Genomic DNA, 16,565 nt, shown 5'->3' on the forward strand with positions numbered 1-16,565 from the left:
CTAGTTTTTTAAATAAATTGTGGGAATTTTAATTGTTTGATCTAACTAACTACAAATTATCAAGTGTTGTTGTAAAGTTTGTTTTTCGAGAATAATAATTGTTGGTACTTCTTTACACTAAGAATGAAATTGAGAATAAAACAATATGATTTATAAGGTTTCTATCTATCTTCCAATCCGTCCATCCAGTCGGTGAAATTGTTTACAATCTTTACCATACCATGATCGTCGCAATGACCATCGTGTACATGGTGAAGATGTCCGTCCACAAGGAAATCATAGTGTATCGTTCCGTCCTCTTGGGTGTGTGGAATCATTTCGTGGCCACAAGTGCTGCTGTGTGACGATCCGTCGGCATGATGCGAGCAAACAAAGTGAGGAGTGCACAGAGTAGGATTCAACTCGGTCATTTCAATACTGTGATCGTCGATATGATCGTGATGCATCGAGTGCAGATGTCTATCGTGAAGGAAATCCACATGGTCTTCGTGAGCGATGGCAGTGTGTCCACATCCGATTCCATGCTTATGAGGATGATGACCTTGGTGAACCCTGTGCGTTTTCTGATGTTTTTTCAAATCGGCTTGTCTAATGAACCGTTTGGTACATCCTTCGCAATCACAGACGTATGGTTTCTCTCCTGAATGTATTCTCTCTAAAATAAAAAACATACAAACAAGCATTTCTTATTAGTAAACAAATTTAAACTAACAAATAAACAAATTTAAAATAACTACTACTTACCATGTAATCTTAAATCTGAATTACGAGCAAACTTTTTGTGACAGCCTGGGAATGAGCAAGTATATGGTTTCTCACCGGTGTGTGATCGTAAATGTACTTTCAAGTCATACTTTCTTGCAAAACCTTTGCCACAACCTTCATGTGTACAAATGAATGGTTTTGATCCATTATGTTCTTTAAGATGTCTCTTTAATATGGCCATCGATGAGAAAGATTTATTACATCCTTGGAATGTACATTGATACTTCTATAGAGAAAAAGATATATTTTAATATTAAATAATAACCAAACATTAACAAGATATTTATACTTACTTCATCATCACCACCTTGTAACAAAAGTGAAGAAGTTTGTAATGGTGCTGCAGTAGAGTTGGTAGTGGTAGTTGTTGTGGTGGTGGTGGTAGAAGCAGATAAACCATTCAGCGATAGAGGTGATGATATTTCTCTTTGACCATGTGTATGATTATGAGAGTGACTATGGTTATGATTATGATTATGGTTATGATTATGATTATGATTATGACTATGAGAGTGACTATGTCCATTTGGTAGAGATGATATCGAAGGTGAAGAAGGCTGACTACCCCCAGTGCCATTGCCATTGAATAGGGGAGTCTTATTTAGGCTAAGTTGTGACATGTTGGGTGGACTGTTATTCGCCAACTGTTCCAGTAGTGATGTCGGTGATAAGTCAACTCCATGTTTATTATCATTACTAAAAAGGTTAAAACCATTTCCATTCTGTTGTTGTTGTTGCTGTTGCTGTTGTTTTAGTTGTGCTGAAAAAGGACCAGAATCGATGTGTATCATCGATGAAGCACCTACATTGTGTAAAAGTTGATTAAAAGAATAAGTTGAGCTGGGATTCGAATTATTATTATTATTATTAGTTGATGTTGTTGTAGTTGTTGTTGTTGCTGTTGGTGTAGTTGACGGATTCAAATTGGGTAATGATGGTAAATAAATATTGTTTGATGATGAATGTTGTGAAATATTATTACTATTGTTATTTGTTGATAGTTGGATATTATCGTGTTGTTGTTGTGGTGGTGGTGGTTGTTGCTGTACAAGTTGTTGTTGTTGATGGTTGTGTCCGCTGTGATTTAGACTGTGATTTTGAATAAGTTGTTGTTCATTCTGTTGTTGCTGTTGCTGTGGTTGCTGTGGAGTTTGTTGATGATTATGATGTGCAGGTGTAGGATGTATGAACGACTGAAAATAGTAATTCCAAGCCTGTAATAGCAGATCGTTGTAGTTCGAAGGTGAATTCAGTCGACTTTGAAGATTCGATTCTTTAATGAGCAACTCGGCAGTCTTTGAGTAACCCTTCATACAAAGATAATCATATATGGACTCATTTAATCGACTACAATAGTATTACCATTATTATTGATTGTTAATAATTTATATAACTATATTATTTAATAGAAGGTTACACAACCAACCAACATACCTTTCATTCGTGTCCATTTTATATTGCATATTCATATTAGCAACTAACTAATAAAAAGCAATTTGTTTTTCCCAAAAAAAAAAAAAAAAAAAAAAAAAGAGCAATTCCAATCCGATAATCCGATTCCAATCAATCTAATAAGTAGTAAACATTTATTTTATCCAAGTGAAAAAAAACTTAAATTTTTTAACTTTATTTATTTGTTTGTTAGTTATTATAATATTATGATTAAATTAGATATGTTATTTGACTATTGACTATTGACTTTGACTTGACTTTGACGGTGAAACACTTAACAATGAATTGAACGAATAATAAAATGGTGCAAATGAAGATTGTACCCAGGATGCAAACCAATTAATTGGTTTAATTTAAAAAAAATATGAAAATTTTTAAAATTTTAATTTTTATGATTTTATTTTGGTTTTTTTTTTAATGGGAAATGCATATACATTGGGGTTTGAATCAATCAATTTTTATTATTGGCAAACAACAACTTCTTAAAATTTTTTAAAAGTACAACTATCGGGTTATTATTGTTTTGAATGATGTAGATGTTAGGTGTAATTTCGATCGAATCACAAAAAAAAAAAAAAACAACAACAAAAATATCGACATTGTAATCATATGATTATGATTTGTTGTTATGTGCAAAAGCGTTGAATAGTGGGGGTGACAATTCGCAAACCACAATAATGGTAAACATTTTGCTTAATTGTGGAAGCAAAGATAGAATTCACACAAAAATAATATTATTCAACACGACACGTGTCAGAAATGAAAAGAAGAAGGATCTACAGACTTCTTAGAATGATATTAAAGAGAGAGAGAGAGAGATGAGTAGCTACGAAGTGCAAAGTAAATAAAGCAAAGTAAAGTGAAGTGAGGTGAAGTGTAGTGTTGTATAGCGCTGACTAATATTGTATACATACACTTTTTAGACCTGCTGTTTTGTATTGACCGGATGAAAAAAAAAAAACACCTTTAATGATGTGTTTAAGTTATGTGCTGTGTTTATGTTGTTATGTTATTACTAGAAACTATACAAAAGAGGAAGGAGAGATTGTAGGTGTTGAGGAGCGAAGAGGAAACGGAGGAAGAAGAAGATAGGATAACAGAAGCAGAGAGAAGAAATGGTGTATCAGACTGAAAAAGATGATATTTTAATTATCATTTTGATACACATCTTTTTATCTAGAAAAAAATTCAATATTAAAATGAAAATTCTAAAACAGACACTCCGTTTCCACTCCTTCAACCACTCCACGATTTGCACCATGGTTAAGTTTATTATTAAATTTATTTTTATTTTTTTTATTTTTTGCGATTTCAAAAAAAAATTTTGACACCTAAACCACTCTTGATTAATTAAAAGTTTCTGTGACAAGCATGTATTATTATTAAGATATAAGGTTTTATTGATTTGATAAATAATTTTTATTTGTATTGTTTTGTTCTTTGTACATTTTACTCGTAGAGAGGTGTGGTTTCATATGATATCACTACACTAACCTATGGTAATTGACTGATTGATTTCTTTGGTGGTGGAGTACCTTTGCCAACTTTTAAACCGGTTTGTTTTGAGTAGTCGTCATCTTTCTTTGGTGTCCATACTCTTTCTTTGGCACCTGCTGGCTCATTTGCCTTTTGAATTTCCTGTTAATTGATAATTTTATAATGTTTAAATAAATTTTTTCTACCAAGTAAAATTTAATATATTATTTCTTTTATACCTTTTCAAAATGTGATACTAAATTCTTGTTTGACATGATTCTATATGTATTTATTTATTTATATTTATTTAAAATGAAGAAAACAATATAAAAAAATTTGGATCTCCCTATTTCAGTAACATCCTTTCATTTGATTCCATCAAAAATTAAAAAAAAAAATAATAATCCAAACAAAAATATTACAATAAAAATTTGGGATGGGGTTGTGGTTGTTATTGTATTTAAAATCAAGTTGTCTGCAAAAAAAATATAGTTAAGTGAAAAAAAATTCAAAGAGTCAACCTGTCCTGTGTTGTATACAATCTTTAGGTCATTTTGAAAAACAAAAATATATTTTAAAACAAATATATCTGTTTACAGGCAAACACAGTGTTTAGTTCAATTGAATATTATTTATAAATTTTGCGTCTTGTTTAATATATTTACCACCAAATTCCATTTCATTTTTTTTTTATTCTATGGTCATCTTGTAGATTTAAATAACTTTGATAACAAATAATAACTATATTTTATTAACAAAATGCTATTTCTGTGAAATTTTAAGAAATAAACTAACTATGAAACACTAGATTCTTGAAAAAATGCAACTTTATTTAATATCTATTATTTTTATTTTTTAAAAATATCTGGTGGGATCCGATTTGGATCAAGTTATTATTTCCATACTTTTTTGAGGTGTTGGGTTCAATTCACCGATTGGCATGTACTCCGATGATTGGAAGTGGTTGTTGATGTTTTAATTGTGGTTTTCAAGAGAAACTTGACCATCATAATAAAAAATAGTGCCAAATGGATGGATTTTTTTTTTTTCACATACACCTGTCTATGTGCAAATACATGAATCAATCAAAAAAAAAAAATCTTTTTTTTTTTGGATTTTTCAAGCATTTTTTTATTTTATTTTTATTTTTATTTTTTAATAATTTTATTTTTTTGCAAAAACTGTTTGCGAATCTAGAGGGAAGTAAACAGATTTATTGTTGAGAAACTGAAAACCAAAGAACACTATTTATTTATCTTTTTTTTTTGTTATTTAATTAGTTGAGCACTCTCATGAAAGTTCAAATCAAATTATTGATATCGGTCGTATTGTTGGTAACTTTGTTTGCCACCTTCACCGAGGCCAAATACACCAAAGGTCACTTGAAGACCAGTTCTTCGTGGGCCTATTTAGATAAGTTCTGTTTTGGTAACCATGGTAAGTTTAAATATATAATTATTTGACACTATTTTAAAAAAGAAATAGTGAGATATTTCGAATATGTGTTTGAAAATTGTTATTATTTTACTAATATTAATTACTATAATTTATTACTACTATATAGGTCAGGGACATTTCACATTCTCTGGAAAATCAAGCAGTCCAAACATTGGATTATATATTTATGATGATGTTCAAGGATCATGGAACTCTGTTTACAAATCAAGCAAGACTTGTGATGAAAAGACCAACATCTCACTTCCAATCAACCCACAACCAACTTTTGACGGTGAGAAATATACCTATCCAGTAAATGACTTTATGCGTCCACATTATTGGTATTTGGTTGCTGCCAACTGTCAAGACGACGACGGTATCAACTTGGAATACACTATCAGTTGGATCAATGCTGGTGGCCTTTGGAAAGCTGAATTCTCATACGATGATCAAGGTCTTGAGGCCATGTATCTCGTCTACTTCTGGTTCTTCTTACTCTTGGGTGCATACAGTTGTTACTCTGCTTGGGTTCTCATGTCCACCAAATCATTCCACCCAGTAAGTAAAACAAAACAAAACAAACATATATTTAAGGTATCAAAACAATTTTCAACTAATATTTTCTATTATTTATTTTTTTAATAGATTGTAAAATTATTAACCATTTCAATTATTTTGGAATTCCTTTCTGTTTTTATCTTATTGATTCACTACGGTGCATATTCACATGATGGTGTTGGTGCTAAAGGTTTACAAGGTTTCGGTGAACGTAAGTAATTTTAAATTATCAAATTTGATGTACATTTCATAAACTAATAATTGTTCTTTTAGTTTTGGATTTGGGTGCTCAATTGACATTCATCTTATTGTTGATTTTGATTGCAAAGGGTTGGGCTATCTCCAGAGTCACCATCGATGAGAAGAAGATCATTCTCGGTGTTATGGGTATTCTCTCAGCACTCTATTTGATTATGTTCATCTGGTACAAGGCTGGTCAAGACAAGGCATCGACCGTCTACATGTACGACACTGTTCCAGGTATTATTTTGTTGGTCGTCCGTTCACTCGCCATGGTTTGGTTCATGTGGTGCGGTTACAACACCTACATGGAAGAGAACCACCCAGCCAAGCGTAAGTTCTACACCTACTTTGGAATTGCATTCGTCATTTGGTTCTTGGCTTTGCCATTCATCTGTATCGTTGCATCGGCCGTCGATTCATGGATTCGTCAAAAGGTCGTTCTCGCTTTCTACGTCACCTTTAACTTCTTGGCATTGGCCGGTCTCTCCATCCTTCTCTCGCCATCGCGTGCCAGCGACTACTTTACCATCTCTGGTCGTGTAGACACTGCCGGTTCAGTTCCATATGAATCCATCTAAAACCACAAACTCCAACACAATATCAAATAGTAATAGTAATAAATTCAAACCAACAATATTTATAAATGTAATATTTATGGAATTTTTTTATGAATAATAATAAAATAATAAAAATAAAAACATATGTTTTATTAATTAAATTAAATTAAATTAGATTTCCAATTATCTTTCCATTAATTAAAGGAAGATTTCAAACCCAACCAAATCAGAAATTTCAAACTTTATAATTTCAAATATTGTTCCGATTTTGTTACTATATGATATACATATTATGTTGGTAGTTCATTCCATCCACCGATTGTTTAGATGTTTAGAATATTCTAAATTTAACTTGTTTAATGACTCATATAAATATACTTTTATAACTTTCTTTTTTTTCTTTTTTTCAAATTATTTTTGTGATTGAATTTTCTGACTATTAAAAGTTAAGGAATAGATGAGTCATCAAACACCAAGATCCCAAATATGAAATAATTAATTTTTTTTCAAACTTCAAAAAAACCCCAAAGTTTAAATTTTTAAACGAAACATATTTTTTTTTTTTTTTTCTTGAACACCAACAATCTTATTAAGAATCATAAACAGTTGCAACTTATTTATTTAGATAAACAGATAGGATAGTGAATTAAACTTCGCATATCACAAAAAAAAAAAACTAAATATTTTAATTTTTATTATTGTGTAAGTCGAATCAAAAATAAGTAAAGAGTCTGTCTACTTAACATAATAATAACTACAAATAACCTCAACAGCAAAACAAAACAAAAATAATAATAAGAAGAAGAAGAAGAAGATAAAACAGTCATTCATTTATTTATATCATTAAGAATTTGTGTTTTTTTTCGTTTTTATTTTTTTTAACCTGTTCAATAAATAAACCACAACTTACAGTCATCAACAACAACATCAACAACAACAACAATAACAAAAAATTAAATTTAATTATTAAATCAACAAATTTCAAAATAAAATTGTACAAGAATAGAATTTGAAAATTAAATAGATAGATTCAATATTTTAAATTAGATAAAATTATTAATTCATATTTTTATTTTTTCATATTTTATATTTATATATATTGTAAAAATAGATTATTTTGTTATTTTATAGATTATTTTTAGATAGATAGATAGAGTAAATAGATAGGAAATATAGTTAGAGAGATAGATTAGTTGTTGCTTTTTTTATAAATAGTTTTAATTTTAAAAGATAGATAGAAATATACAGATAGATATTTAAATATATATAGATAGATAGAGTTTAAACAATGGTCAAATATCATTTTGATGGTTTAGATGAACGAAAAGTAAATGATAGTAGAGAAAAGTATGGAGCGAATACACTGCCACCTGTAAAGGTGGAAAGTTTCTTTGAAAAGTTAAAAGGTAACTTTGAAGATCCACTGATTCATATTTTGTGTGTGGCGTTGGTAATCACAGTGGTTTTGGCATTCTTTGGCTATGCAGAGTGGTTCGAGGGTATCGGTATTGCAAGCGCCGTCTTCTTGGCCACGTTTGTCTCGACCTACTCAGAGTACAAGAACGAGAACTCCTTCCAGGAGCTCCAAGAGAAGGCATCGCGTATCAAGTGCAACGTGTTCCGTAACGGAAATCACGTGCAACACATCTACGCCTTTGACGTCGTAGTCGGCGACTACGTACTTTTACAAGCTGGTGACAAGATTCCAGCCGATGGCAAGTTGGTTGCCGGTGAACTCTTTGTGAATCAATCGTCGCTCAACGGTGAGAGCCAGCTCGAGAAGAAAACAGTGGCACCCGACTCTTACAAGCCAGCCTACAAAAACAACTTCCTCGACGACCATCTCTGCTTCCGTGGCTCCGTAGTGGAGGACGGCGAGGGTGTGCTCCTCGTCGACAGCGTCGGTAGCGCCACCATCTACGGTGAGCTCGCCGTCGAACTCTCCAAGGCAGACGAGCGTGAATCGCCACTGCAAATCAAGCTCGGTCGACTCGCCGACAACATCTCGACACTCGGATACATCGGTGCTTGTTTCATCGTTGTTTCGTTCCTCTTCAAGCAGTTCATCATGGACAATGGCTATCAATGGGATCAGATCCGCACCTACATCTCCAACTACCCGATGGTACTCCGTGACATTGTCAACTCGGTCACCCTCGCCATCATTATTATTGTCGTCGCCGTCCCCGAAGGTTTGCCAATGATGATTGCCATCGTTCTCTCGTTGAACATGCGTAAGTTGTTGAAGGCCAAAGTACTCGTTCGTAAGCTCCTTGGAATTGAGACTGCCGGTAGTTTGGATATTCTGTTTGTCGATAAAACAGGTACAATCACCAAGGGTCAGTTCATTCCACGTACGTTTGTCAGTGGAAGCGGTGTCACCTACAAAGGATTCAACCAGATTCCACAGGAACTCAGAGATGTACTCTCTTTTGCAGTCAGAGAATCAACTTCATCCGTCATCGATGGGGACGGACAAATTGTTGGTGGAAACGCATCGGACAAAGCGCTCCTTCAATTCCTCGACCAAAGCTCACTCATGAAAGATTACAGCGTAGAGATCGTCAAGGAAATTCTATTCCACTCTGAACGTAAATATTCCGCTGCCTTGATGAATGTTCCAATTCAAGGTGGTCCATCAGGTAAACCACCATTAGGTATCTTAAAGTAAGTTGGTTTCTCAGATCGAATAACAAATGATATCATTCTTCTAACATGTTTATTGTTATATTTAGGTGTTCTAAACATCATAGTAGTGATTCGATTGATATCACTTGTTTGAAGGGAGCACCAGAGATTGTAATTAGTCGTTGTACTTCACACTTCAATGAAGACGGTTTCATTGAACCAATTCCAAATATCGATGCTTTCACTACAGAGATCAACAAGCTCTCGGAGCAAGGTATCAGAGTTATTGCTGTCGCCGTTTCAAAGGAGCCACTCAAGGAGACTGAAAAGTTGCCAAACAATTTGATTTTGGTCGGTGTCGTCGGTGTCTACGATGAGATTCGTGAGGAATCGAGAGGTGCCATTCAAACAGCTAAGGGTGCAGGTGTTCAAGTCGTCATGATTACAGGTGACAAGCGTGAAACAGCCATTGCAGTCGCCCATCAAATCGGATTGATTGCACCGGGTGAAGAGCATCAACCGGGTGTCGTCATCACTTCGCTCGACTTGCAACACGTCACCGACGAGCGTCTCAAGGAGATGATTCCACATCTCCGTGTTGTCTCTCGTGCACTGCCAAAGGACAAGACTCGTTTCGTCAATGTCGCTCAATCGCTTCACAAGGTTGTCGGTATGACTGGTGACGGTGTCAACGATTCCGCCGCTCTCAAGCACGCCGACGTCGGTTTCGCCATGGGCAGTGGATCGGAAGTCTCAAAGGAGGCAGCCGACATTGTCATTCTCGACGACAATTTCGCATCGATTACCAAAGCCGTACTCTATGGTCGTACCATCTACAAGTCGATCCAAAAGTTCATTGTATTCCAATCGACCATCAATGTAGCTTCAACTCTTATCGTATTTTTAGGTCCATTCATGGGTATCGATTTCCCACTCACACTTATTCAATTGCTCTGGGTCAACTTGGTTATGGACACTCTTGCAGCACTTGCATTCGGTGGTGAACCAGCTCTCGAGCGTTACATGAAGAATAAACCAATCAAGAGAGATCAAAATATTATTACACCAAGGTAAATAAGAAGAAAACAAACAACCATCAATACAATTATACAAGTTAATTAATCAACTAACATATTTACTATTATTATTATATTAGAATGTGGGCATCAATTTTAAGTGGTGGACCATTCATTTGGGCAATGTCAGTTACATTCTTGACTAACGATAATGTTGAATCTTTCTTCACAAGAAATGGAATTCCTTCAGAACCGGTCTTCTTGACAGCATTCTTTGTATTCTTTATTTTTATGGCTGTGATCAACGCCTTCAACGTTCGTACCCACAGACTCAACTTGTTCGATCATCTTTTGGATAACAAGGGATTCATTTTGGTGGTTCTCTTTATTTTCATTGTGCAAATCGTATTCACTTATATTGGTGGACGTGTACTAAGAACTGTCGGACTCAACTTGAACGAATGGGTCGTAATCATTCTTGCCTCACTCACTATTATCCCATTCGACCTTTTACGTAAATCACTAATGAATTTATTTCTTCACTCAACGAGCAGAAGAGTCAAACGAGAGTAAAATAAAATACGTTTAATAAAAAAATAAAAATAAAAGAAAATAATATAATAAATAATATATATTAAAATTTTATTATTTTTATTATTATTTATATTAGAGATTAATTCAAACAAGTTGAAATACAATTTCATTCTTTATTTTTCTATAATATTTCATCACTCTAATTAAAATGGATAATCAATTTGAAAATAAAAGATTTAAATCTAATCCAGATATTATATTTAAAATTCAATCATTAGGATCTTTGGGATTTCAAATGTCTTCATCTTTATATACTATATCAAGGTTTGGTAAATTATTGCAAATTTAAACAATGTTTGTTAATAAATAAAAAGATATTCCAAAAATAATAGGTAAATCTATTATCTCAATAGAAAAAATTGCTAATGAGGTGAACTTATATAGATTAATGAATTTTTTCTTTTTTTAAATGGTATTTTTAATGAAATGGTTAGTGAAATACTATTCTCGAGAATAACCAGATGTCATTTTCATTTTGTGATCCTTCGGTTAGAGATACAGTTGTAATGCTGGGAGGACAATTCTTTTCACTTCCTTATCATTCATTATATGAAACCTTAGAGACTGGTGTTTGCCAAACCTCGAGATCACTAAATGGTAAGAGTATCTTGCAGTTTTGTCTTGAAAATCGACAAGTTGCAAAGGATTTCTCTACAGGCATGACAGGTCTAGCAGTTGAAGCTATACCATTGTTAGCAAAACTTGGAGAATATGGAAAGTTTGAAGTTGTCTGTGATATCGGAGGATCAGCTGCAATATAAGAAACTAAATTAATAATGTATTTATTCTTAAATTAATATAAATATTTAATTAGTTTATCAAAAGAAATTTATAACGAAAGTTATCAATTTTGATTTACCCAAAGTTATAGATGAAGTTATGTTCCCACTGATAGTAGACTATCTTTTTATCCTGGTAGTTTCTTTGAGACAATTCCAAATGCCGATTGTTTTATTATAAAGAACATCATTCACAACTAGTCTGATTAAGAATCAAAGTTAATTAAGCTTTATTTCCTTAGTGAGAAAGATCTGCTACGAATTCTTGAATGTGAATTCTACCATTGGCATTCAATGATGATGCAATATTGTTGAATGGGATAACATAATCAGTGGAACACCATTTGTAATAGAAAAGATATTGCATCCTGATCAATTGTATTGCGAGAGTATCATAGTTTTGAAACTGGAGGAGGCAAAAAAAAAAAACAAAATAAACTAAAACAAAAAAATAAAATGTTAATTGTGACATTGGACAGATCTCCAAATCGGATTCGAACCAAAAGAAACCATTAAAAGTTTGCTGCAAGAGATCTTATCTCTATCAAATAACAAGAAACAATTAAAAAGTGTGCATTTCTGTAACCAATTTTTTTTTATGGTTTTTTTTCTTTTTAATTTAAACTTTTTTTCCTGAGAAATTTATATATTTTTTTTGGTTTATAAACAACAAAAGTCTTTGGTTGAAAGAGTATCAAAAATTGATATTTTATTTATATTATAACTATTTCTATATTTCTATCTCTACTTTTATTAAATGATTAACATTTGATTTGAACTGTTTATTTTTGTTTAAAAATTTTTTCATTTTTTTTTCATTTTTTTTTTTTTTTTTTTTTTAAAGGTTTGTTCAATTATTTGAGTATCATATTAAATTTTTATATTTCATAATTTACAATAATTAATTGAATGTATGTAAAGATTTGAGTTGTGAAAATCAATATAAACACATTACATAAAATAGTTAGTGCAACAACATAATATAATAATTAAATTGATCATTATTATCACATTTGAACTTCATTAACTAATATTTTCGATCATTTCAATTAAAGTTAAAGTGTAATATAGCGCAAAGATATATAAATTGTGTGTTGTAGTTTATAGAGTAGATAGAAGTTAGATAGATAGTTAGATAGATAGATAAGACAGGATTGATAACGGAATGTCTTCACCATATACTAATATGAATGTTCGTAATGGTAAGTTGTTTTTGAATGTTTGAATCTAATCGAATCGAATAGAAAGAAAGAAGATAAAAGAAATCAGGAATATTGAAATCAAAATGTAATGTTTGTTTAAATAGGTGCACACGATATGATGAATCCAAGAGGTGTGATGGTTCCGCCACCAGGTGTGATGGTACCACCGCCAGGATCACAACCACCGATGAATAGATTCCCGAGTAATGCTGCCGGTGCCGGTGGTATACCATCGAGACCACCCGGATCGATGGGATCGATGGTTGGCATGGGCATGCCGAATCCAAACATTGGACCACCACCCTCACTCTCTTCGATGGGCGGTCCTCCACCACAGATGAACATGGCATCGATGATGAACGCAATGTCCAACATGAACTTGGTTGGACAACAACCACCACCACAATCGGTTGTTGGCGGTGGAAATGTAGTTGGCGGTGGTGTCGGTGTTGGTTCTGGCAATGGAATGCTGCCGCAACAACTGAGAACTTCCGTTGGTAGTATATTGACATCACAACAACAGCAGCAGCAACAACAACAACAACAGCCTCTGTCACAAGTAGGTGGAGGTAGAAGTGTAACTCCACAGCAGCAGCAGCAACAACAACAACAACAACAAAACAATCGTATTGGTGGAGGAATCAACGGTGTAAATAGTCAACAACAATCTGCAGCTCAACAGCAACAACAGTCGAATCTCAATACAATGTCTTCACATCTGAGTTCTCTACAGAGACCAGGACCTGGTATGCCACAACCACAACCACAGCAACAACAATCATTTAATCCACAGACATTCGCATCTCAAGTTATACAACAACAACAACAACAACAGCAACAACAACAACAACAAAAAGGTGTTGTTGGAGGTATGCAGCCAAATTCTCAACAACCGAAACTAGAGGATCTCTACGATAATCTGAATGATTTCCCAGCACTTGGAGGATCAGGTAAAATGCCAAAGATGACACATCAACAACAACAGCAACTACATCAACAACAGCAACAACAACTTCAACAACAAATACAACAGCAACAACAGGATGATCAAGATATATATTCATCACAATACCAACAATCTAAACAACAACAACAACAACAACAGCAACAACAACAACAACAACAAATTCAACAAAGAACTTCACAAAAGGATGATAAATTACTAAAAGATGTAAGTGATATATCTTAAAATACTTTGATTTACTTTACGTATTAACTAACATTAAAAAAAACAATCTTAGCCAAATCACAAATATGGATTATTAGGATTATTAAACATTATTAAAACACAAGATGTAGATGTTAGTACTCTTACAATTGGAATCGATTTAACATGTTTAGGTCTAAATCTTAATTCTGCTGGGTAATTATTATCAAGATTGTTTTTATAAACTCAATGTATATAGAATATAGTTACTAATTCATTTGATATTTATTGATGTGATATAGTGATTTGAGTACACAATTTGGATCACCTTGGTACGATACAAACATTCAGAGAAAACCAGAGTACTATCTACCAGCGTGTTACTCAACACCAGGACTGGAATCACCAGCGTTCAAAATGAGTCTGTTCACATACGAGACACTATTTTATATCTTTTACTCGATGCCAAAGGATATATTACAGATACACGCCGCATTGGAGCTGTACGATCGTGAATGGCGCTATCACAAGGAAGGCAAGATATGGTTGACAAAAGCACCGAACACTGAGTCCACCGTTACACAAGCCTACGAAATCGGATCGTTCATCTTCTTTGACGTCACCATCTGGGAGACCGTAAGGAGAGACAACTTTGTGCTTCCACACGACGTACTCGAGACAAGAGAATGTCTAGTAATGTCACTGAAAGATAATTAAACTAAATGAATGTATGAAACCAACAACAACAACAACAACAACAACCAATCACCAAATCACTATTCATCATCATACACCTCCAACAGTAATTAAAGATGATCGATCATCTATGATTATTTAACAACAACACAACGATCCACCTAAATACAACTTTCAACCAATGCAAAGCAATCAAACTCTATGTAAAGACTCGCCATAAAATCTTTATTGCTAAGATGGAAATAATAAATACGCTTTATTTAAATTTTAGGATTATATATAATCTATTTATTATGAATATTAATATTATTTTTATTTATGACTGAGATTCGGTTAGATATTGGATTTTGGTGGTTTGATATCAAATGGTTCGATTTCTAATACCTATCATTACAATGTTAGTTACTTTGAGAAAGTAAAAGCAAATATAATTTTTAATGATTACCTTTTAAGAAGTGTGTAAATTTGTTTGATTGTTAACATTGTCAATAAAAAGTAGTGAAATTTAATAAATCTGAAGTTGTAGATTATGTAAAAGAAAACTATAGATGTTTCAGTGATAGAATTTATTTCTTGAATAATAGTTGGGAAAAGTAATAGGATATAATTTTTCTTAACTATATCATATTAGAGAAGGAGGACAAGAAGAAAATAGAGTCTAACTTGTATACAAATTCTTAAAAGTCATGATCTACAACTTCAGATATATCATTATATTCATTTTTATAATATTGAAAGTAAATAAAGCGAGAACAAAAAAATAAAAAAATCAATTTTTAAATTTAAAAATTTTGAAAATTTAAAAATTTAAAATTAAATATAACTTACATCAAAGTCAGGATGGTGTAGTTGGTTATCACAAAACCTTAACACGGTTTGGGTCATGGGTTCGATTCCCATTCTTGATACAAATTTTGTAAAATAAAACCCTAAATGCGCGCATATTGGAGTTCGAATCTCTTTTTTTTTTTATTATCTTAAAACATATGATACAGCTTCTAGGTTCTTTAACTTTAAATTATATTTTTGTTTATTTAAATTTATAAATCTTACTTCACTATATTTAATTTTGTTTTAATTTAATTACCCAATCCACCAGAATTTGATCTGCAACAACATTACAACCTACAACAGTCAAATATCCATATACAAAAATACTGAAATAAATGGACAAAAACAAAAGCTGGATGCATTGTGTATTCCAGGATAGAAATTTGTTTTCATAGAGCAACCAATAGTCTAAAACCTTACTCAGTTTGGTAGGTGATGGATACACTCAAGCACATATATATAAAAACTTTACTCCACCAATGTAACATACTTGATCTAATATCTAAAGTGTAATAATTCTTTCTATTTGTTAAAAACTTTTATTAAAATTTTCTATTTGTTTAAAAAAAACAAAAAAAGAATAATCAAACAATTGAAAAAAATAAACAAAAATAATAATCAATTTATTAAAAATAATAATTTGTTTTATTTACAGAAACTTTTGTTTGTTTATTGGTTTTTCTTATGGTTTGGTGTAAGAAAATCTATAAACTTGCTAAATAATTTGTTTGATTTGGTGTGATTAAAGGATGATGTCTGTTTTTTAATGTAATGATAAACAAGAGGTATGGTATTGTGAAATAAAGCAGTATATAAATCTATACTGGTAAATTCTATTTGGTGTTGAGTGTGAAAGTAATGTAATACATCTAAAGCTCCGTTTCTAACAAAATAGTTGATATATTGTTTGAGGAAGTTTTGTGTTTGATCTTTGAAATTTTTGTCTTTTCTGTTACTCTTGTCTACCATTTTCCGATTTAATTGTATTATAAAAATGATTGTCTCTAAATTGACACGATAGATATCTGTCAGCAGTGTAAAATTGATCGATTGAATGGCTAATTTATCGACAACCCATCGAAGTAATTGAATTTTTGAATTGTTGATAACGTTCGATAGGAATTGATTCAGATCTAACTGACTCCATTTCAGATAGTCCCAAATTAGTGGAATGACATCTTCGT

The 16,565-nt window shown here is 32.4% G+C and overlaps 7 protein-coding genes and 1 non-coding gene across 8 annotated transcripts; 5 read left to right on the top strand and 3 right to left on the bottom strand.

Moving 5' to 3' along the window:
* Nucleotides 1-161: 161 nt before the first annotated feature.
* Nucleotides 162-3,478, bottom strand: PPL_09068 (C2H2-type zinc finger-containing protein; the record flags this gene model as incomplete). Its single annotated transcript, XM_020579867.1, has 6 exons — nt 162-655; nt 745-991; nt 1,059-2,112; nt 2,200-2,242; nt 3,234-3,345; nt 3,437-3,478. The coding sequence occupies 6 exons, from the start codon at nt 3,476-3,478 to the stop codon at nt 162-164; spliced, it is 1,992 nt and encodes a 663-aa protein (XP_020430542.1).
* A 233-nt stretch (nt 3,479-3,711) lies between these two features.
* On the bottom strand, nt 3,712-3,968 carry PPL_09069 (uncharacterized protein; the record flags this gene model as incomplete). The annotated part of the gene is made up of 2 exons (XM_020579868.1): nt 3,712-3,855; nt 3,933-3,968. The coding sequence occupies 2 exons, from the start codon at nt 3,966-3,968 to the stop codon at nt 3,712-3,714; spliced, it is 180 nt and encodes a 59-aa protein (XP_020430543.1).
* Nucleotides 3,969-4,985: 1,017 nt separating this feature from the next.
* On the top strand, nt 4,986-6,509 carry PPL_09070 (seven transmembrane receptor family protein; the record flags this gene model as incomplete). Its single annotated transcript, XM_020579869.1, has 4 exons — nt 4,986-5,130; nt 5,258-5,688; nt 5,776-5,899; nt 5,962-6,509. The coding sequence occupies 4 exons, from the start codon at nt 4,986-4,988 to the stop codon at nt 6,507-6,509; spliced, it is 1,248 nt and encodes a 415-aa protein (XP_020430544.1).
* A 1,267-nt stretch (nt 6,510-7,776) lies between these two features.
* On the top strand, nt 7,777-10,809 carry PPL_09071 (cation-translocating P-type ATPase; the record flags this gene model as incomplete). The annotated part of the gene is made up of 4 exons (XM_020579870.1): nt 7,777-9,155; nt 9,224-10,186; nt 10,273-10,701; nt 10,803-10,809. The coding sequence occupies 4 exons, from the start codon at nt 7,777-7,779 to the stop codon at nt 10,807-10,809; spliced, it is 2,778 nt and encodes a 925-aa protein (XP_020430545.1).
* Nucleotides 10,810-11,187: 378 nt separating this feature from the next.
* PPL_09072 (uncharacterized protein) lies at nt 11,188-11,487 on the top strand (the record flags this gene model as incomplete). Its single annotated transcript, XM_020579871.1, has 1 exon — nt 11,188-11,487. One exon carries the CDS (start codon nt 11,188-11,190, stop codon nt 11,485-11,487), a length of 300 nt encoding a protein of 99 aa, XP_020430546.1.
* Nucleotides 11,488-12,670: 1,183 nt separating this feature from the next.
* PPL_09073 (NOT2/NOT3/NOT5 family protein) lies at nt 12,671-14,571 on the top strand (the record flags this gene model as incomplete). Its single annotated transcript, XM_020579872.1, has 4 exons — nt 12,671-12,707; nt 12,812-13,878; nt 13,949-14,070; nt 14,157-14,571. The coding sequence occupies 4 exons, from the start codon at nt 12,671-12,673 to the stop codon at nt 14,569-14,571; spliced, it is 1,641 nt and encodes a 546-aa protein (XP_020430547.1).
* Nucleotides 14,572-14,640: 69 nt separating this feature from the next.
* On the bottom strand, nt 14,641-16,350 carry PPL_09074 (uncharacterized protein; the record flags this gene model as incomplete). Its single annotated transcript, XM_020579873.1, has 5 exons — nt 14,641-14,678; nt 14,720-14,804; nt 15,638-15,675; nt 15,872-15,917; nt 16,249-16,350. The coding sequence occupies 5 exons, from the start codon at nt 16,348-16,350 to the stop codon at nt 14,641-14,643; spliced, it is 309 nt and encodes a 102-aa protein (XP_020430548.1).
* PPL_09075 lies at nt 15,385-15,458 on the top strand. Its single transcript has one exon. It is a non-coding gene; the product is annotated as a tRNA-Val (tRNA).
* Nucleotides 16,351-16,565: the final 215 nt, after the last annotated feature.

This window comes from Heterostelium album, assembly GCF_000004825.1.
Source record: "Heterostelium album PN500 unplaced genomic scaffold PPL_scaffold9, whole genome shotgun sequence".
NCBI lineage: Eukaryota > Evosea > Eumycetozoa > Acytosteliales > Acytosteliaceae > Heterostelium > Heterostelium album.